Source organism: Rhinatrema bivittatum, chromosome 2 (assembly GCF_901001135.1).
Source record: "Rhinatrema bivittatum chromosome 2, aRhiBiv1.1, whole genome shotgun sequence".
Taxonomy (NCBI): Eukaryota; Metazoa; Chordata; class Amphibia; order Gymnophiona; family Rhinatrematidae; genus Rhinatrema; species Rhinatrema bivittatum.
The window spans coordinates 709,769,877-709,792,814 of NC_042616.1; the positions used below are offsets into that span (position 1 = coordinate 709,769,877).

At 45.4% G+C, this 22,938-nt stretch overlaps 1 protein-coding gene across 7 annotated transcripts in view; it reads left to right on the top strand.

Annotated features, from left to right (window-relative positions):
• The window catches only part of CCNE2 (cyclin E2), a 97,916-nt gene that overhangs the window by 38,690 nt on the left and 36,288 nt on the right, over positions 1-22,938 (top strand). For all 7 annotated transcript variants that reach the window (XM_029591729.1, XM_029591726.1, XM_029591727.1 and 4 more), the window contains 3 exons: positions 3,683-3,818; positions 3,988-4,134; positions 16,540-16,635. In XM_029591729.1, coding sequence (XP_029447589.1) covers positions 3,683-3,818; positions 3,988-4,134; positions 16,540-16,635 — 379 coding nt within the window. The remainder of the gene's footprint in view (positions 1-3,682; positions 3,819-3,987; positions 4,135-16,539; positions 16,636-22,938) is intronic.

Here is a 22,938-nt window from a genome sequence, read left to right on the forward strand (position 1 = left end):
ACATCCGTTCGGGTTTCAATTTCAAAGAGGCGGCGGCCATTTTCCGCCATCTCTTCTTTTATTTCTTCTATGGACGACATAATTTCAGTTTTGTGTGCGATTAAATCCTGCCTTAATTTGGCAAACCAGTGTTTCATCTCTTGATGGGTCGGTAGTTCATCGATCGCCGGCAAGTCCTCTGAGCATTCACCCACTGCTGTTGCCTCTTCGAGCACCGCCATTTGCGAGGGGCCTTGCGCTTTCAGGTGTTCTCGCCTCCGGTAAGAGAACCTTTTTTAAATCCTCCGATTTTTCTTCACATCGACATCAGGGATGTGCTGTCCCAAGATAGATCCTGGATCGCTGGGTCTTTGAAAGCGGATGGTGGAGATTGTAGCTCGATAGGGGGTAGGGTGGAGTGGGAGCTCCGATTTAGTCAGCCATCCATTCCGATGACGTCACCCCTCACCCTCACCCTCCCTCTATTATTTTTAAGGTTGTGAGCGACAGATCATTAAAAATCAGAATGGAATTTCCATCCAAGTTTAGGGAACCCATTTTTCTTGCCAAATGAAAAATTTTCTCCTTAAGGAGAAAACTATGAAAAAGCACAATGATGTCTTTTGGAGAATGGTGGGGGAGGCTCCATCTAATACCCTATGTGTTCTGCTCAAGATTATTTTAGGCAGCTCATCTTCGTCCACGAAATCTTTGTTCGCTTTCAGTATAACCATGCATATTTTCTGAACCACCTCAGAGGCATTAATATATTCTTCCATTTCAGGGACGCCTCTGTTTTGCAAAATGGAATGCCGTGATCTATTTTTTTTTTATGGTCCTCTAATTTTGTTGGCAGTTTCCTTGTTAAGTTTTAATTCCGAAACATTTTCAACTGTCACTTGAGAGGCCTGCTCCTCTATACCAGACTCCACATCCTCCACATGCCTAGTGAAGTCTAGGACTTCAGACCACAATTCACCTTTGATAGACTTAATATCCATCTGAATATCTTGAAACCATTTGCAAAAATCAGCCTTTTTCAATGCTTCTCCTGCGCTGGTCTCCGGTATCGCTGCTGCTGAATCAGAGGAACATTGCTCACTTTCTTCTGGCAATTTTGCCCCTGAAGAGAGGGCCTCAAATCAGGACCCGTTATTATCAAAGGAGAATGACATAAGTCCACAGATTGTTTTGCATGTTGTCATCTTAACTGTAGCCTGCCCATAAAAGGCAGAGAAAATTAAAAAAATGAGGGTTGCTGCGTGCCTGAAACTAGCTATTAAGTCGGGAGTGGTGAGGAGCTCTGCACTTATGTAGCCATCTTGCTGGATGATATCACTCCCCCCCCCCCCCCCCCCACCCCCCAAGCATCTTTCTGACTTTGCTGTCCCCTTGTCCACCTTGAGATCATTGACTATGATCACCCTCAGATCCTGTTCTTTTGTGTATAGAAAAATGTCACCCCTATACTGTACCAATCCCTTAAGTTTTTGCAGCCTCTGCATTTTGTTATGACCGTTGGCCGCGGGCAGCCGCGGCTGACCCAACTCGCGTCATGTGCAGCCCTGCTCTCCTCTCCAGGCGAACTTGCGGCTGTGGCTAGCTAAATTGCTGCCACATGCTGTCTGCCTCCCAAGACTTCTCATGGTGGCTGGGATGCCGCCGACCTCCATGCCTCCACCGGGCCTTCCTAGGCACGTGTGTGCCACCGAGCCTCTCTTTAAAGATGCTATGGCATCCCCGATTGATGACATCACAAGATGGGGTTTATAAGCACCTCCCTTGGCCTACGCTAATCGAATTGGCAACGAGTTCCTTTGCTACTGGTGCTTGTTCCTGATTCCTTGGACATCTGTGCCGGACTCTGATCTCTACCTGCAGGTCTGGACTCTGGCTCGGGTACCCGCTCCTCGGGGGCCCTACGTGCGCTTTCTCGGGAGACTTGTCTCCAGACCTCCCTGCTCCTTGGGGTGGTCCGTGCGCCTGCTGGCTTCCCCACTCCTCTGGGTTGCCTTGAACTGCCTTACCACTGGAGACTTTGATTCTGCTCTCCCCTGCTCCTTGGGGCAGTGCCTACGTCTCTACACCTGTGACCTGCTCACACTTCCCCGCTCCTTGGGCAGGTGCTTACGTCTCTATATGAGTGACTTTCTCCCGCTTCCCCGCTCTGAGGGGTAGCTTACGTCACTACTGTTAAGACTGACTCTGCGCTTCCCCGCTCCTCCTGACAGCCTAAATCACTCAGCCAGGACCGACTCTGGGCAGCCCCTACGTATTCATACCAGAGACTCTAATCACTACGCTGTCCCGCCCCTCGGGACAATCTCTGCAACTCGCCTATAGTAGACCCTGTCCTTGTGCTCTCTGCTTCTCGGGGTCTGCCTCATGGCACAGTTCTGGGCTTGTCCGCGATCATGTGGTAGTGATGCAGGACGTTCTCTCTACTGTACTACTACCTTGTTCCCTGCTGCAGCTGACCTCACCTCCTGACGGTGTGGACCTGTGGGACTCCACCCCTCAGGCTGTAAGAACCATCACCTCGGGCCAAGGGTCCACGAATCCTAACACATTTTTTTAGCATTCAGTCTTGGCTGCCAGCCTCTAGTCTAGACAATTCCTCCATGTTCTCTATATCCTGCCTGATGTTTTCCACACCTGCCTGGGTATCTATCCTGTTGTACATTTTGGTATCATCTGCACAAAGACAAAGTATTCCTGATTTAACCTTTCCATGATATCAGTTAAGAAGAAAATGTTGAAAAGAGCCGGTCTAAGAATTACACTACTAGTAATGATTGTCTCCTCTGAACTCCATATACCACTACCCTTTGCCTCCCTCTAAATCAGTATCTAAACTAATTGGTTATTGAAGTAAAGTGCAAGAACTGCATGTTCCAAGGATTTTCTTATTTTATAAATAAGACTACTAGTTACTCTATCAGATGGTATTCATGCTCTATGGAAATTTGTGGCTTTTGGTCTGAGCATGGCTGTCCTCGTTTTACCCTCCCTTACCTAAAGGCATATGTGGAGGGGATAAAGTCAGGCATAAGTGGCTCTAGTCTTGGAGAGTCACAAATGGATTTAAGTCTTCAGGATGCTCAGAATAAATACTCATCAGATATCTGCATGCATGTGACCTAGGAGTCCTGAAAACCCAGACTGGTTTGCTGATCTCAAGGACTGGATCTGCCCACCTTCTGGATTATGGCATCTTCAACTGTGTTTGACTCCCTCCAAGGAGCATAGTGTGGGAATGAGAGAGTGGACATGTACTGTACTCCTTCACCCCACACCTCTGAGGTCTATAATGCCTTAATTGCTTGTACATTAATTCCCCCCACCAGACTCTTAACTCATCGGATCATTCCACTACAATATCTTATACTTTTTCTTTATTGGACTGGACCCTCTTCCCACCCATTATCTCTCTCCCTGCCCCCCAAAACAATGTTAACCTACATGAGTTTTGAGAACAAAATGAGGCCTCTTCATGCCAAATCAGTCCAGCTATTAAAATGCTGCCTCACTGTCTTGGTTTTGGTAGGATACTGAAGCAGTGATGAGGAGTCATCTTTTGTTAGAGAGCAGGGTAAGAGGCAATAGCGTGCTGTGTGTATGATTTTTAAATAGATGTATTATAAATAAAACATCACCAAGCTTTGCACCGATGTTGTGGTTTTTTTTTTTTTTTAATTTAAAGTTGGGGAAGCTCCAAAGATGTCTGGCATAAAATCCTGAGGAAGGAGTCCAAGTATGTGCACAACAAATGTTTCCTGCTGCTCCACCCAACCCTGAAGCCGAACATGAGGGCGATCCTGCTGGACTGGCTCATGGAGGTCTGTCCCCTGCCTTTTGTGAAGTAGATGTGGCTTCAATTAAAGATGTGTTGAGTGATGATACAGACTGTAAACTTCTCATTGTACTGGATGAGAGTTTGTCTGTCTGCATTTGTCCTGGTTGTGGTTTTTTTTTTTCCCAATTTCACTTTTCTGTCTGTTTTCCTAGGTTTGTGAGGTCTACACGCTGCACAGAGAAACTTTCTACCTCGCTCAAGACTTCTTTGATAGGTTTATGTCGACGCAAAGTGACATCAGTAAAAGCCTGCTTCAGCTCATAGGAATTACTTGTTTGTTTATTGCATCAAAACTTGAAGTAAGGGTTTTTAAAAAAAATAACTTTATTGATAAGTCATAAACAAATAGGAAATATATTCTGAACAAGTACATTTATATTCTTTCTTTATGATGAGGAGAAGCAAATCATATAACATACCATGTGAAAAATCTTCAGAAGGATAGCCATGTTAGTTTGGTGTAGCAAAAGATTATAGTAGTTGGGTGGCACCTTTTTATAGGCTAACCAATTTATGCTTCAATAAATTGGTTAGTCTATAAGGTGCCACCTGATTCCTATTGTGTTTGTTTTATTTTTATAACATACCAGTCACTCTGCATTTAAACTCCTAATCCATGACGTCCCAGACCGGGTTGAGACCCTAAACTGGATCATAGGTGCCTTAAATGGAGGTACTCTGTAGGTGCCAGCAGCATTAGTAGTGGAAGTCTGCATGGGGGCATGTGAACCAGCGTGCACTCAAAGGCCCTGCAGCATCTCATTTTGTGGTAAGAGGAAGCCATGCATAAGGAGGTAATGGGGCTGCTGCTGAGCCTGTGGAACTTGCAGTAGCTTACAAACCCCATGTTATCTTTCATTGTTAAAGCTAATGTCACTTGCAGATTGCTGTCTGGCTTAGGACCAGCTAAGAGGGGGGAGGGCTGAGTGTGCATGGGCCAGTGAAGATTGCGCTGGTTCTCTTTCTCCTCCTGAATCCAAGAGGAAAATGTTGACACTATTAGCCTGCTCTGTTTCACCAACTGTCATCCATTTTTGCTCTGGGGCTCAAAAGAAAATGTTGCCACTGGCCCTAGTCCAGAGCAGTGTTTAGAGAAGGGGGTTGTCTGAATAGAGGGATCAGATGCAGGTGGAGTCTGGGGGTTGGATCAGTTGGCAAGGGATTGGCTGTGGCGGGTGAGAGAAGGAATGAAAGCAGATGGGGTGGGGAGGAAGAGATGAGGCTGGGAGGTGATGTGGGGATGAGAATGAGGAGGGAATGGGGTGGAGGGATGGCAAAGTTGGGAGTTATGAGAGAGCTTTTGGTTTTTCTCTGGGGGTCATATGAATTTAAGTGCTAAAATAGGGATCTTATTTATTTTATTTAAACAGACTTATTATCCACAACTTCCAGCAATACATTCAGTGCGGATAACATCAATACATTCATAAAATTTTGCACTTAAAACAGAATAAATTCAAACTAAAAACAAAACATTCATTAACATTATGAGAGAATGCCTCTATATATAAATAGCCTTCCCTTCAACTTCTTTCTAAACACTTTGATGTCCCTCTCTGCAAACACTTCACGGGGCAATGTAGTCACAGCATCGGCACACGTGAAAGCTTGAGCACGAGAACTTTGCAATCTAAAAATCTTTTACCGATGGTACCACTACCACATTTGACCCTATCGAGCAAAGTGTCTTCTGCAGATCATGTATTTGTAATCTTTCTGAAAGAATACAAGAAGACTCCCTAAACATAAACTTATGCACCCAAATTAAATTTTAAAATGAACCCTCATTTCAATAGAGCCAGTATACAGTACACAATACTGGAATCAAATGATCTTTTCATCCAGTTCCTGTCAGCAGTCTAGTTGCTGAATCATCTGCAAGCTTCTAAAATACTTCTTTGGTAAACCTACAAACAAACTATTGTAGTAATTCAAGTGACCATTAAACCAGCGATTGAAGGACCGTCCTAAAGAGTTCTGTTAGTAAAACTTGCTTTAATGTTTAAACCTGAATGAAAAAAAAAAAAGAAAGCCTAAATACCTGTTTAATATGTGCATTTAATGTCATTTGAGAGACCAGAGTGGTCCCTAAATTATGGGCCTCAGACACCATACTGATTTTTGGCTCTTTATAATCTAGCATAGGCTGATAACCCTTTAAGGATCTACCTATTCACAAAACAGTTGTTTTTGCTACATTTAAAATATATCCATTCTCTTTAAACTAACTAATACCCCCATGATAGACCTAAAATTCACATCCAATAGTGCATCGTTCCTTCCTAGTGGAATATAAAACTGGATATCATCTGAATAAACCAAGTAAAATAATCCCAAAGCTTGCGAAATTAAAGCACAATGGCTGTAAATAAATGTTAAACAGGACTGGTGAGAGGGAAGAGCCCCGTGGAACACTCCTATTAAGATACTCAGTCAAAGTACTCCTAATCCAATTGTACCTGCTGTAACTCCTCTAAAAGAAAAGTCTGAAACCATGAGAGCATTGACCCCCCACTCCCACCCCAAGGGAAAAATTAAATGTAAAATTAAAATCCTGTGGTCCAGAATATCAAATGTGGCCATAAGATCAAGCTGCACTAAGACCTTGTCTGCCCATGATCAAGTTCTCCATAAAGGAAATCAGAAAAGAACAGAAGGGTTTGTGTCCCATAGTTTGCTCTATAACCAGACTGCCTCTCATCTAGTACCTGATTATCCTGGAGGAAATCATCCAACTGCATAAACACGCATTTTTCTGTTGTCTTTCCCATTGTTGGACGATTTGAGAGATGCTGATAATTTAGTGATTAAACCAGGGGATAGTTTTGCATCTTTCTGAACTGGCCCAACGGTGGCTTTTTTTTTTTTTTTTTTTAGTAATTGGAATTCTACCCTCTTGCCATGACATTGACCATATTCCATATTGCATCATAAGAAACGTCCTTCAATGCCTTCATTACAACAAAAGGGCAAGGATCCAAAACTGAGTATAATGATTTCAGACTCCCAATTATAGATGTTAATTCTTTCAAAGAAGCCTCCCCAAAGGAGGTCCACTCATTACCCTCCCCCTCTAAGATACTTACTGGATCATCAGCCCTACAATATCCATCATCTAAGGATACGTTTTTATCAATGTTTTCCTTAAAGTAGCCAACAAGGGCTGTACATGGAGATGTTGAGATGGTCCAGGTTTACTATCAAGTTTTTAGACCATTGCAAACTTCTCTCTTGGTGAAAACAAAACAGTCTCTAATTTCTTAATCATATAATCATGGCTAAAGGTTTAGGCAGCCTTAACATAGGGCAAACTTTTTATACTGCTTTCAACATCTCCAGATCTTATAAAACAAACACTTTCACATCATCCAGTGCAGATGGTGCTTCCTCATATCCAATTGAGGGGGCACGACCCTATTTCTTTGAGGAGGAATCAGTCCTTAAGAGTCCTTTTCTGGGGAAGGGTTCCAGTTTTTGGTGGCCCCTTTCTCTTCAGAGTTTATGGTGCTTGTGCACCAAGCTTCTTTGATTAAGCAAGGTTCTATTTAGATCTAATTCAGGCTTTTCTGGGTTCTTTGTTCCTATGGTGCTCTCCCAGCCCAATAAGACCAGATTGGAATTGGATTCAAATATGGAGATGGCCTCTGTGGTTTCGGGGACAGATTCTCAATAAGAGCTGAATACTGAGAGGTTCAGCGAACCAGAAGGATACCCTCTGAAGGAGGGAGACAGTCCAGAGGGAGATGTTACCTGGGTAGTTGGTTCGTCTTTTAAGAGAAGTGTCAACTATGATAACTCGGGCAGAATTGGGCATAGTCAAGGTGTAGGTAGCGCCCACCCAGGGGGTGTGTGTGTGTGGGGGGGGGGGGTGGGCTCTATTTATTTATTTTGGAAGGGTTCAGAGGTTCTACTAAGACCTTTCCATTCCACAGAGTAGTAAAATCCCTGGTAGTGGTGGAGTGGGAGACTTCAGACTGGACCTAATGTTGGTAGAGCTATGGCCAAACTTTACCCCCTCCCTGAGGAAGCAGTGGATCAGTTAGCATTTCTTAAGGTGGATGCCCTGGTTTTGGCAGTTACAGAGGACCACATTTCCTGCTAAGGGGAGTACATCTCTTAAGGATGCCCAGTATAGAAAGATAGAGGTTCATCTTAACCAAACCTTTGAGGTCATGGCCTTGGAACTGCAGACAGTGGTTTGTATTAGCTTTATATCCCGGATGTGTTTATACAGGTTACAACAGCTCTTGGGGGGGGCAGGATGGATGAGGGGCTAATGATGTGGAAGGTGAAGAGACTGGAAGCTTGTATGGTCTTTATAGCTGATACCCCTCTATAATTCAATTAGAATCTTGGCCAGGGGGATAATGGCCTTTGTATCAGCCAGGCATCTGCTTTGGCTTCATAATTGGTCTGCAGATGTATTCTCTAAGTTGATGATGTTAGTAAGTTTACTTTTTAGAGAAAGCTTCTCTTTTGGAGAGGATTTTGAAAAGCTGGTGAAGATTCTGGTTGAGAGAGTTGCAGGAAGTCAAGCCCAAGAGTTCCTACAGAGGACTTCCTAATAGGTCCAAGTTCAGAGAGCCAAGGTGTTACAGATTGAATAAAGGGTTGTCCTCTCGGGTCATGCCAGAAACAGATTTTAGTCTTTTCGTATAGTAAGGAAGAAGGCACAGGATAGTAGTACAAGGGGGTGCAGTGCTCCAAGAGTGTGCACTGAGATGTAATCATCTGTCTCAGTTTTATGGGGAGTAGACCTGCATTATGTTGAACCAATGAGTCCACTCAATTGTAAAAGACTACACTTTAGAATTTTCAAGAGAGGTGCTGGATGCCTTCATAACTTTCTCTTGTTCACCAATGAAGAAGGAGGTGGAAGAGATTACTCTGAATCACCACCTTCAGTTGGAGGCTATGGTTCCACTTCCAAAGCGAAAATGGAAACAAGGAAGATATTACATTTATTTTGTGGTTCCAAAAAAGGATGGCATCTTCCGACCTATTCTGGACTTAAAGCACATGATGGAAGCCTTTAAGAGTTCCTCATTTCCAAATGGCAATGCTCCAGTCTGTGATTGCAGTGGTCAAAAAAGGAGAAATTTTCATACCTGGATATCTAAGTGTATCTGCATATTCCTATTTTTCAGGATCATCTGAGATTTCTCAGTATTGCAGACATGGGTAGAAGCTGAGTTGGGATAAGCTAGAGTGCAGGGAAGAAGAGAAGCAGAGGTTGTTGAAGGGGATGATGCACCCTTGTTTTGGTTGTCCTCTGGAGTCATGTGAATTTTCAAGTGTTAAAATGGGATCAGATTGGCTAAAAAGTTTGGGAAGCCCTGCAGTACAGAGTGCTCTTCTATTCTGTTGGAGCCCACATTCGCAGGATTATGAAAGGACGTTAGTGCTTCAGGATCATCTGAGATTCAGAAGCAGGCTGAATTGGTGGCTGTTGGTCCATCACCTGAACAGGAGAATGGACTTAAGAGGCTCCAGATTGGATTGTTGAGATGACTGAATCCTGGATTGTTTGGGTTATATGGCGCAGGGGTGCTGGACTATGGCAGTGCGATAGACCATCTGCCAATTGGAGACGAGGGCGATAAGGAGGACCCTCCAGAAATTTCTGCCATTGCTCGAAGGGAGTATGATAAGAGTGTTTTCAGATAATGCCATGGTAGTAGCATATGTGAACAGGCAAGGGGGAGGCAGAAGTTGAGCAGTAGCCCAGGAATTGAGTCTTCTGTTCAGATGGGCAAAGCAGCATCTTCAGGATTTCTCAGCTTCTTACATTATAGGAGTAGACAATGTGCAAGCAAATTTTTCCGAGTCATCATATCCTAGATCTTGGAGAGTGGGAATTAGCGGATACAAACCTTTGTGATGGTAGTGGATAGGTGAAGAATGCTTGTCGTGGATCCCTAATATTGACCACGCCACTATATCATTGGTCCCTATCTCATGGTCTGACCACTACCTAGTCCTGTCTGCTATACCATTCCCTACAGGTAACCCATGTCTCCCTCCCACCAGTAACCAATCATCCATCTCAAAGACTTAATATAGCACCTCAACATCCCTGAAACTCCCATCTCTTCTGGACCTCATGAGACCTGGTCGCATGCTAGAATGACCAATTCATCACTGCTGTCAATACCCTAGCTGCACTCAAACAAATAACCCTCTGAAATGCCACAGGAATGCGCCATGGTCCCCTGAGGGGCTCCTCCCACACAAATGAAAATCTCGGCAACTTGAATGTGCATGGAGAAAACACAACTCAGACTCTAACCTTCAAAACTGCAAGGAGCAAGCAAAAGTATATAGAACAGCTATTTGACTAGCTAAAAAAAATTATATCTCCAGTCAGCTTAAGCTCTCAATGAACCATCCTGCCAAACTGTTTAAGCTCTCCAAGCCAACTTCATACTCTTCTTCTTCCTCCACAGGAGAACTCGCCGTAGAAGATTTTGCAAACTTCTCTGAAAAAATCCTAGGAATCACCAAGGTTCCTCCACAGTTTAAAACACATTCTGGCCCCTTGGCTAGCCAGTATAATAAACAGTAGCTTACTCCATGGTTCCTTTCCAGAGTTACTTAAAAAGGCAGTAATCAAACCTATTCTAAAAAACAAAAAAAACCCAAAACAGGCTCTGACCCTAATATCCTGGACCACTACCATCTCCAGCCTCTCCTTCCTAAGGGGGGTCATTTATCAAAATGTGCTAAGGCATTTTTGCATGCATTAAGGGCTTATCGCATGTGAAAAGCCCCGTTAACGCATGCGATAGCACCATATTGTATGGTGCGATGCAAATCTGGAAAATAGGTGGAGTTAGGGGCGGGGAGTGGGCTGGGTTTGCCTGTCTGCGAAGAGCTATTGCACAGACTTGACGCCGATTTTTAACTACACCTTTTTGAATTGCGTTACGCTGTGCAATTGCTGCCGTGACCGTGCGGTAAGGTTTTATTGCCTTTCATGATGTCTCCTGCAAGGCCTATTTTAGGTGAATTGAAGCTTCTGCGGGGGGGGGGGGGGGAGAGAGAGAGCAAGACTGGCCATAATGTCATCTCCCTAGATAGGTATTTGTATCCCTATGGTAGGCCCACCTAGTAACCCTAGATTTTTGGGTGAGTTTCCTCACGCCGAAGGTCATCAAATCTTCACAAGAGACCACTGTTCTGTTTGTACGTCTCACTTTGAATGTCAAAGTGGCCCCTAACCCCCTACACGAATACCTAAACCTCACCTCGAGTTACTAGGTGGGCCTACCATAGGGATACAAATACCTAGCTAGGGAGATGACATTATGGTCTCACACTCTCTCTCATATGGTCCCCCCCAGTGGTTGTATGCAGGAAATACAACAGGCCTGGCACCTATTGCAAAGTCTCATAATGTTATCGCAATTTGCACTAACTTAGCTCTTCGTATTTGCATAAACCACGCCCCTTTTGTGATACCGCATTTTGATAAGTCTAGGCCCAAGTTAGTTGAAAAAGTTGTCCACCACCAACTCTATGAATTCCAAGAAGTAGAAAACATCTTCCACTCCCAACAATCTGGCTTCAGGAAAGGACATGGAACAGAGACTGTCCTCCTAGGCATTACAAATGGGATTCACTTTAATGCCGATTAAGAGGGAGATGCCATCCTTATTCTGGTAGATCTTATTGCAGCATTCAACACTGTTGACCACAGTCTTCTCATCCAGCAACTCGGAAACAAGGTTTGAGTCATTCTTGTCCAGTAGAAAACAATCTCTTTTTGTGGGCCAACAAAGCTTTAATCTCCAGAACTCTCACTTGTGCTGTCCCCCAGGGCTCTGTCCTTTCCCCAATTGTTCGCTGATGATATCCAGCATTGTGTCAGCATTGGAGCTGACCAGAATTATTCTATCTCGAATATCAACAACTGTCTTTCAGTGGTAGTCCAATTGCTCATCAGACATAACCTCAGACTCAACCCTTCCAAATCCGAACTCCTTTGGCTGAGCTGACAGGGAATCACTCCTTACGCTTCTTACCGTCATTAGGAGACACTCCGCCTCCAACCAAAAGAATCAGTCTGGAGCCTACATTTTTTTTTGAAAGGGTGAATAAACATGTGGACAAAGGTGAACCAGTAGATGTGGTATATTTGGATTTTCAGAAAGCATTCAACAAAGTCCCACATGAGAGACTTCTAAGAAAACTAAAAAGTCATGGGATAGGAGGTGATGTCCTGTTGTGGATTGCAAGTTGGTTAAGAGATAGAAAACAGTGGAGTGCCTTAGGGATCTGTACTTAGACCGGTGCTTTTTAATGTTTATAAATGATCTGGAAAGGGGTACAACAAGTGAAGTGATTAAATCTGCGGATGACAAAATTATGCAGAGTAGTTAAATCTCAAGCGGATTGTGATGAATTGCAGGAGGATCTTGCGAGACTGGAAGGTTGAGCTTCCAAATGACAGATGAAATTTAATGTGGACAAGTGCAAAGTGATGAATATAGGGAAAAATAACCCTTGCTGTAGTTACACAATGTTAGGTTCTATCTTAGGAGTTACCACCAGGAAAGAGATCTAGGCATCATAGTGGATAATACATTGAAATTTTCAGACCAGTTTGCTGTGGTGATCATAAAAGCAAACAGAATGTTAGGAATTATTAAGAAGGGAATGGAAAATAAAATGGAGGATGTCATAATGCCTCTGTATCACTCCATGGTGAGACCTCACCTTGAATACTGTGTGCAGTTCTGGTCACTGCATCTCAGGATATAGCTGCACTGGAGAGAGTGCAGAGAAGGGCAACCAAAATAAGGGGTATGGAACGGCTGCCATATGAGGAAAGGCTAAAGAAGTTAGAGCTGTTCAGTTTGGAGAAGACGACTGAAGGGGATATGATAGAAGTCTACAAAATCATGAAAGGACCTGAACAAGTTAATGTAAATCGGTTATTTACTTTCTCAGGTAATAGAAGGACCAGGGGGCACTCCATGAAGTTAGCAAGTAGGCTCATTAAAACAAATAGAAGAAAATTCTTTTTTACTCGGCGCATAGTTAAGCTCTGGAATTAATTGTCAGATGATGTGGTTACAGCAGTTAGTGTAACTGTGTTTAAAAAACGTTGAATAAGTTCCTAGAGGATAAATCCATAAATTGCTATGACAGTAATTAATAAGAAATAGTAGCTTGTGATCAGTCTGATGTTTGGGTACTTGCCAGGTACTTGTGACTTGGATTGGCCACTGTTGGAAACAGGATACTGGGCTTGATGGATCCTTGGTCTGACCCAGTATGGCATATCTGATGTTCTTATGTTCAACTTGACATGTCTCTCTTGGTGATGTCCCATATCACTAATATAGTGAGATCCTCTTTCACCCACATCCATCGGATTAGACATCTACACCATTACTTCAATTGCCATAACTTAGCCTCAGTCATCCATGCTCTAGTTACCAGTTGGCTACATTATTACAATGCCCTACATAATGGTATCTCCAAGACCAACATTTGATGTTTGCAGCTCGTGCAAAACAACGCTTACAGACTCTTGGTAGGCGCCAGATTTTCAGACCATATAATACCCATTTTATATGATCTACATTGGCTCCACATAGAAGCCAGGTTAAAATTTAAGATTCTCTACTTTTACCTTCAAATGTTTGAACAGACTGGCCCCTGAATACCTCTTGCAGCTCCTAACTCCCTACGTCCCTTCTAGAGAATTCAGTTCTTTACAAAGGGCCCTTCTTGTCAACCACTCCCTTGGTTGCTTGACTCCCAAAACTGTCCTGCACAAGAAAGAGAGCCTTTAGCTGTTATGCTCCTAAGCTCTGGAATAAAGTTCCACAGCCCATTTGCCTTGAATCACACTACCTCATCTTCTGGAAGAGAGTTAAACATGATTGTTCAACCAGACCTACATCCTGTCCAATCCACAATAACACCGATCTACTAGCTCAAACCCTTCAATCTGCCCAAACAGTCCTCATTCTAATCATAGATCAACTCCAATCTTACTAGCTACAACCTTCAACCTGTGGAATTAGTCTCTTTGCCTCACACTACCAGCAATTTCAATCACTGGCAAGGCATGTAGCCCCATGATTTGGTCTGTCGTTACCTTCAAACTATTCTACACCCTGCTCACTGGCGACTTGTCCCCAGGTTGAAGAAATATCAAATATCAATGTAAAATATATATAAAGGCTCATTGGTGGCCTGTCCCAGGTCGATGAAATATCAACTAAAAATACAAATAAAAGGCTTCAGAACTCAGTTGTCCTCCTACTCTCCATTAGTCAACTGGACAATAGTGATTGTGAATTTGTCGTCCAGGGATGTGATTTAGAGCAGTTAGTGTAGCTGGGTTTAAAAAAGGTTTGGATAAGTTCATGTAGGAGAAGTCCATTACCTGCTATTAATCAAGTTGACTTAAAAAATAGCCACTGCTATTCCTAGGATCAGTAGCATGGGATATACTTAGTTTTTGGGTTCTTGCCAGGTACTTGTAGCTTGGAATGGCCACTGTTGGAAACAGGATGATTTGCTTGATGGACCCTTGGTCTGACACTGTATGGCAATTTCTTATGTTCTTATGTTTAATAGTATTGTGTATTCTCTGTTCTGCTTGTTTTTTGATTCTTTAAATAGTTTTGTGGTTTGATGTTTGTGTTCTGTTTATTGTACATCACTTAGAGAGATTTATCTTAGGTCTGTAAGGCAATCTGTGTCTAAATAAATAAATCTCATAGTGGTAAGACAAAATGCCAAAGTATCTCATTTCTTCAGTCAAAGGAGAGAAATAGCCAAGGACCTGGATGCTCTGTCTGAGGTGGCTTTTGGGAGATCTGCTCTGAGTGTTTCCTCCATGGCCAGTGAGTGAATGAGTAATTCAGAAGATAAAATGACATTGTGGGATGGTGATCCTATTTGCTCCAGTTTTGGCCCATGTTTCCCTGGTATAGAAATCTCATGAGATGCATATGGGAAGCTCTGGTGAAGTTCAGCCCAAGGACCAATTGTGATGGATGATGTCTCCTTTATTCCTCAGCTTTTTCCTTTCAATAGCCAGGCCGTGAGATAGGGTAGATATCATCTTATCCAAATATCCTATTTCAAGCATCAAATAAGTGCACTTCTCCAGCTTATATCAATCTGGAAGGTTTTAGAAGATTGGTGTGAAAGGGATTTCCCCTTTTTTAAAGCACCGGTACCATTGATACTTTCTTTTCTGCAAAGGGGTTTAGAGAAGAGTTTGAAAGTCCTCAAGGTGCAGGTGGGAGGCATTTCCTGTTAAGAGTTAGAGTACACGGTATCTCTAATAGTTCACCTGGTTATTTTGCAGTTTTTGAAGGGAATGAAACTTTTGTCTGCCAGTCCGAAAATCATTTTCATCTTGGGATTTTAATCTAGTTTTGTCTTTTTTTTTTTTTTTTTTTTTTAATGTACGTTCCCTTTTGAGCCCCATGGGGATTGTACATTGAATGATTTGACTCTGAAGAGTTTTTGGTAATGATCTGTTCACCAAGGTGAGTTTCGGAGCTTCAGGCTCTGTCTTCAAGATCCGTTTTTAAGATTCTTGGAGAGTGAGGTTGTGATTTCATATAGTTCCATCCATTTTCTCCTTTCTATTTAGATCAGTCAGTGGAACTGCTTTCTGTCAAAGTCAGGCTCAGAGGAGCTATACTTCTTAGGTGTCTGTAGAGTCCTCCTCAGATATTTGAAATTGACAAATTCCTTCAGGAGGTCAGATCATTTGTTCATCCTTTTTACTGGGCAAAGGAAGGAGAAGTGATCACAAAGGCCACATTGACTAGATGGCTCAAAGAAGCCATTACTTCAGTGTATTTTCTGAAGAGCTTGGTGGTGACTGAGGGACGTGAGGCACATTCTGGTAGAATGCCAGCTGCTTCCGTGGTCCGTCCTGAGGAGACTTGCAAGACAGTAGGTTGGGCTTCCTTACATACTTTTCAAAACATTACAGATTGGATATTCAGACTCAGGAGTCTGCTTCCCTTTGGTGCATATGTTCTGAGGGAAGGCTTATCGGGCTCCCTCCCAATTTGAAGGTGGTTTGGGTACATCCCATTGGCCTGATAGGGCAATATGGAAGGAAACATGTCTTTTTGGTTCTTAACTGCTAATTTACTTTTATTGAGTCCTATCAGATCAATCCAGGATCCCATCTGATTCTCTGTAGCCTTTATCCCACCTTACTGTATGTGTACATCTTATTCTTTTACAGATCTGATTTGTATATGGGAGTTTTTTTGCATCTTCTAGTGTTGTAGTTATAGGTTTTGATGTCGGGGTTCAGTTGGGGCCAAGTTATAACCTCCATGCTCGATGGGGGGATGATTATATTTTAAAGTGTTTTGTGTGCTTGATTATAGAAATATTGAGGAGCTGCAGTTGGAACACTTCCCTATATGGGGTTTTAGCAGCAAAAAAGTATATTTTTCTCTGTCTTTAATTGCAAAATCCACTTGTGTGGCTGGCTGTTAGGTATCAATGAAAGAAAATTACAGGTAAAAATCAAAATTTTCTGTTTTACATAAAGGAGTCAGATGGAAGCAAGTTTAGTTTCAAGAAGGCAAAGCATCTTAAAGTCTCTGCTGTGGGATTGCTGTTGTAGTTCCTATGTACCTATAATTTATGGTCCAGAAAACATCTCTGAAGATTGTTCTTGTAATATTTTTAATTTCCTTTTGCAGGAAATCTATCCCCCCAAACTGCAGGAATTTGCCTATGTCACAGATGGTGCTTGCAGTGAAGATGACATTGTGCACATGGAACTGATTGTATTGAAGGTACTGGATCCGTGCACAGCCCATGTTGCCCACAGTGGCATAGTACATTTGCAGAACACGCCTACAAGGGCCAGCTAGGTCCATCTTCTATAAACTGCCATGATCCGACTTAGCGTAGAGTAACGGCATTATGAATGGTGTGAGGCCAGTGTCCCTGCCTACAATAGAAGTACTATAGATATAGTTGTTTGTTGATGGAGGGGAAAGAGAGAGTGACAATTTGGCTGCAGATCATGAAACTTGACTTCCTGTTCTGTAAACAGTGACCATGGTGTGTGTGGTGGTTGGTTTTTTTTTCATGGTCTACTTACTGTACTAGTTTCACTTATTGGACTCTTGAAAATATGATACTGTAAAACAGAAAAACATAGTGAATAGTTTTAGTCCTTAAATCCCATAATTTGAAATGGAAGCTCAGGGGGTGTGTGTATCAATTTATTTAGATATTTTATGTACCGTCGTTTCATGTAAAGATCACAACAGTTTTATAAAAGTAACATTCATAGCTATGTATCACAAAGACAGGTTACAGAGGAATTCATCAGCAGGCATCAACTGAAATGTTCCATTCCCTGTACGTACCAGGATCAGTCCAGACTGCTGGGTTTTGCCTCCCCTCCAGCAGATGGAGTCAGAGAGAAAACTGAAAGCACCCCCTAGATATACTGGTGCGCCACCTGCCATCCTTCAGTATTTCCTCTGACTCCAGCAGATTGAGAGGCATAACCTGCGGTCCTGTCTGTCCTGACTAAAATCCTTTCAGGTGTTATTTATTACTTTACTGTCTATACTGTCTAGATCAACTGGTCTCATTCTCTTTCTTAATTTAAAAAAAAACCAAAAAAAAAACAGTCTACTAGATTTTTGGTTAGTGGTTGTTCTGATTTTTTAAGCGCAGCGTTAAGGCAGGCGCTGAGAGCTTTGCTCTCACTCATTTGTCCGGTTTTAGTGTGTCCCTTTTGGTCCTGGGGGAGAGTTTACCGGTGGGCCGGTCACCCTCCCCCCCCCCCCCCCCCCTCTGAGTACATTCATCCCAGATTTTTTAATCTGAAGAGGGCTTTCTTTTATTTAAAAAAAAAATATATATATTAGAAGGAAAAGTTCAAGGACACGTAAGTCCTGTTGGGGGCAGGCAGTGATCTAGCTTTAAGCCCTAGCTTGCCGCGTTTCCAGTCACTGACCAGGGACTCTGGAGGGGGTGGAAAGTTTTCACCCGGCGATTCTGCAGCTCTCTAAGGCAACTTGCTTTTGCCGCGCTTTTGCTGCTTGCTGAGGCTACTTACCCTTGGCGCGTTTTTTCCTTCAGCCTCCGGATGCCGCGGTCTTCTTCCGCAGGCCGGGCGGGGGCGTGACTCTCCAGGGAGGGTCTCTGCTCCCGCTGCATTCCCGGGGGCGAGGGGGCCGAGCGCTGCCTGCAGCGGCACTTCTGGCTCTTCTTCGGCGCGGCTGGGGAGACTGGTAGCCGCGCGATCGTCAGCCCCACCTCCTAGTGAGAGGGAGCCGGCGGCCAACTTGGCCACGCGGCAGCCTGCTGATTCTGCGTCGGAGGATGAGGACTCCTCTCCTTTCTCACTGCCTGCCTTAAGTCCGTGCAGTGGCTCAGAATTGAATGCTCCTCGAGCCCCCCCCCCCCCCCTCCAGCACAACCCGCGGGGGGCTCAAGTAAAAGGAAAGTACCCTTTTCTTCTAAATTTGTGCTTTTGATGCACCAAGCGTTTTTAGAGGCAGAGGCAGGTTGGGAGCCGGATGATCCCCCTCCCGCAAAGGTTCCTAAGGTGTCTCCTGTCCAGGGGAAGTCTGGGGCTCAGGAGAAGGCGGGGGCTTCAGACAGAACCGGAGCTCAGTCATTCGGGGGTGCAGGGGGTCCGGGGGCCCCGGATCTCACCCAGGGCTCTCCGGATGGCACAGGGACGGAGGTCTCTGACACTCAGGGGTCTCTCGAAGGGGATGACCCCCAGGTTTTGCGCCTGTTTGGCAAAGACGAACTTAACTTTTTGATCCTTCATGTCTTGAAGGAGTTAGAAATCCCAGCACCGCAGCAGGAGACGGATACTTCCTCCCGGGAGGGAGCGCTGCCCCCTCTTGGGGGCAGCGCTCGGCCCCCGGGAGGGTCCCTCGCCCCCGGGAATGCAGCGGGAGCAGAGACCCTCCCTGGAGAGTCGCGCCCCCGCCCGGCCTGCACGGCCTGCGGAAGAAGACCGCGGCATCCGGAGGCTGAAGGAACTCAGCTATGGCGGGTCTGAGGGCCCCCCCACAAACCTTTCCCTTACGAGTTGCAACACCTTGGAATGTATCTAAGGAATGGGAGGTTCCGGAAGCGTCTTTGCGTGTTAGCAGGGCAATGAATAAGTTGTATCCTCTGCCCTCAGATTCTTTGGAGATGTTTAAGGTCCCCTCGGTGGATTCGGCAGTCACAGCTGTGGTTAAGCATACTACCATTCCCGTCACGGTAGGGGTAGCCTTGAAAGATCTCCAAGACAGAAAGTTCTGTTGAAGCGCATTTTTGAGGTAGCGGCCTTGGGGGTCCGAGCAGCGGCGTGTAGCAGTATGGTTCAGAGGGCCACTCTCCGCTGGGTTCAACAATTGCTTACCACGCAGGACCTCCCACCGGCCGAGGCGGAGCAGGCCAACTGTGTGGAAGCAGCAGTCGCTTACACGGCATATGCCTTGTGTGATTTTTTGAGGACCTTGGCCCGCACTATGTCATCGGCGGTCGCTGCTAGGCGTTTACTTTGGCTCCGTCGTTGGTTGGCGGACGCCTCTTCTAAATCGCGTCTAGCCTCCTTTCCCTTCAAGGGGAAGTTGTTGTTTGGTGAGGAGTTGGATCAGCTCATCAAAGACTTGGGGGATAATAAGGTGTATAAGTTACCAGAGGACAAGCCCCGTCAGTTTCGATCTTTCGGGAATGTACGGTCCCGGTTTCGAGGGCAACGCCGGTTTCGCATGGGAAGGGGAGGCCCCTTTCCCCAGAAGCAACAGGGTCCCAGGTCTCAACCTTGGACTCCTTCCTTTCGAGGCAGGTGGCCGCAACGATTGGGATCCTCGCAGACCTTGCCCGCGGGGAAACCTTCGCAATGAAGGCGCGCAGGCCCATTCCTCCTTCCCCCCCATATCGGAGGTCGGTTGTCCCTGTTTTGGGAGGAATGGGTCAAGGTCACTTCAGATCAGTGGGTCCTCGACGTTCGTTACGGTTACGAGTTGGAGTTTGCTTGGCCCCTCCAGGATCTTTTTATGATATCTCCTTGCGGTCCTCGGGAAAAGCAACTGGTTATAGCCCAAACTGTGAGCCGGTTGCGGACCCTGGGGGCAGTATTGCCCATTCCTCCGGACAGGCCGGTATTCCATTTACTTCGTGGTCCCAAAGAAGGAAGGTACGTTCCGGCCGATTTTGGATTTGAAACGGGTGAACAAGGCCTTGTGCATTCCTCTGTTTCGCATGGAGACTCTAAGATCTGTTATTGCGGCCGTCCACAAGGGAGAATTTTTGGCTTCTTTGGATCTAGCCGAGGCATATCTCCACATCGGGATCAGGGAGCGTCATCAGAGGTTCCTGAGATTCATGGTGATGGGGAACACTTCCAGTTTTGCGCCCTTCCCTTCGGGTTAGCCACGGCTCCGAGAGTGTTTACCAAGGTTCTCGTGGTAGTCGCAGCCTTTCTGCGGCGTCAAGGAATACTGGTGCATCCCTACCTGGACAATTGGCTCATCCGGGCAAAGTCGGAGGACGCATGCAGGCGGGCAGTCCAGGTGGTAGTACAGCAACTTCAATCGCTAGGTTGGGTAGTCAACTTTGCGAAGAGCCAGCTGGTTCCGAGTCAGCAGTTGAAATTTTTGGGAGCACGTTTCGATACCTTGGTGGACAAGGTATTCCTGACTCAGAGACTGGAGAACCTGATGATTCAGGTGCAGAACCTACTGGATCTCCCGTTGCCTATGGCCTGGGATTATTTGCAAGTCATTGGACATATGGTTTCTACTCTGGAGATGGTGCCGTGGGCCTTTGCACATATGCATCCTTTGCAAAAGGCTCTCCTTTCTCGCTGGGACCAGAGATCCGAGGATTACGGAGTTCAGTTGCTACTGTTGGAACCGGCGCGGTCCAGCTTAGCTTGGTGGTTGATCCCAGACCATCTCTTGCAGGGAGTGGACCTAGATCCGCCCCTGTGGGTTGTAGTGACGACGGATGCCAGTCTGACAGGCTGGGGAGCGGTCTGTCAGTCACGAGCGATACAATGAACGTGGACCCCTCGTCAGGCTTCTTGGTCCATCAACCGTCTGGAGACCAGAGCGGTACGTCTAGCCTTGCGTCACCTACTTCCGATGGTACAAGGTCGGGCGGTTCGAGTTCTATCGGACAACGCAACCACAGTAGCATATATAAATCGCCAGGGCGGCACGAGAAGTCGGCCGGTGGCGGACGAAGCGTCGTTGTTAATGACCTGGGTGGAACGTTATCTATCCCGCATCGCGGCCACCCACATTGCAGGCATAGACAACATTCAAGCGGATTATCTAAATCGGCAATACTTGGATCCCGGAGAGTGGGAGCTCTCGACCGAGGCAATGAGTCTCATCACCCGGCGGTGGGGGATTCCGCGCCTGGACCTGATGGCGACTCTGCTAAATGCCAAGGCAGTGCGTTTCTTTAGCCGAAGACGAGAACACGGATCGGAAGGGGTGGATGCACTAGTGCTTCCATGGCCTCGTCACATCCTACTCTGTGTTTCCTCCATGGCCCCTGGTAGGCAAGGTGTTAAGACTCATAGAATCCCATCGCGGTCCAGTGATTCTAGTGGCTCCTGAGTGGCCAAGAAGACCATGGTTTGCGGATCTCGTCAATCTCGCGATGGACGGGCCCTTACGTCTGGACCATCTTCCGAACCTTCTTCGGCAGGGGCCCATATTTTTCGATCTGGCGGATCGCTTTTGTCTGGCGGCTTGGCTTATGAGCGGAGGCAGTTGAGGAAGAAAGGATATTCAGAACCGGTCATTTCCACACTCCTTTGCGCGCGAAGGCCCTCTACCACGCTTACTTATGCCAGAGTGTGGAAGGTGTTTGACTCCTGGTGCGCTGCTTCTGAAATTCTGCCACGCCGGGAGGAATATCCTTACTTTTCTGCAGGATGGCTTGAAGAAAGGTTTAGCTTACAGTTCTCTGAGGGTCCCTTGTCCTTCTTGGAATTTGAACTTGGTTCTCAAAGGCCTCAACGCAGCCCCCTTTGAGCCTCTTAGGCGGGCCACCCTAAAGGATTTAAAACTCAAGACCGTGTTTCTAGTGGCCATCGCGTCCGCCCGACGGGTATCGGAGCTACAGGCACTTTCGTGCAGAGAACCGTTCTTGCGTATTTCGGAGTCCGGTGTGTCGTTGCGTACAGTTCCTTCTTTTTTGCCGAAGGTAGTATCGGCCTTTCATGTTAATCAGTCAGTGGAATTGCCTTCCTTCTCGGCGACGGAGCTGAAGTCAGTTCAGTTCCTTGTAAACCGGTGCGATATGTATTGTATACAGGAACATCAGTATAGAAAAATTAAAAATAAATAAATAAGTATTCTCAGGGTCCCGAGTTGAAGCGGTTGGATGTTTGTCGAGTGCTCTTGCAATATTTGGAGGTCACTTATGACTTTCGAAGGTCAGATCACCTGTTTGTTTTGTGGCAGGGGCCCAGAAAGGGGCTGCAGGCGTCCAAAGCAACTATTGCTCGTTGGTTGAAGGGCTTGATCGCGTCCACATACATTGGTTGTGGTAAGTCTGTTCCTGAGGGGCTCAAGGCCCATTCACTGCGTTCTCAGGCTACTTCCTGGGCAGAGAGTCAGCTGGTTTGTAGGGCGGCACTGAAGGAATATATGAGACGTCTGATGTTGTATGAAGCTTCGATTAGGTCGCATACCTGCGGTGTGTATTGTAGCCGGTCTAGCCACAAATTGAAAGTCTTTGAATGAAGTGTTCATCACAATTGGTGATACATGTCATTACCACATGTTTTAAAGAACAGGTAAAAAGATCCTAGATAATAGTGGATTCACAAACATTGTGGCCTCAGCCCTGCAGGCGTGCGATTAATCCTGCTACAATTTATTGCCCCTGAGGCAGCTCTCGACCAAAGAGTGAAACTCTGCCAGAGTCAGGCAAATTTCAATAAAGGGCTTTTGTATATACACCGATCTTTGCTTCTTTAACTGCTACATAGCTAACTGGATTGGCTTCTGATTTGTTTTCTGGGCCCATATAAGTTAGTGCACCCTCTGTCATCCTTCAATATTAAGAATATCAAAGCCTGAAGAGACAAGAAGGATGGATCGAGGTAT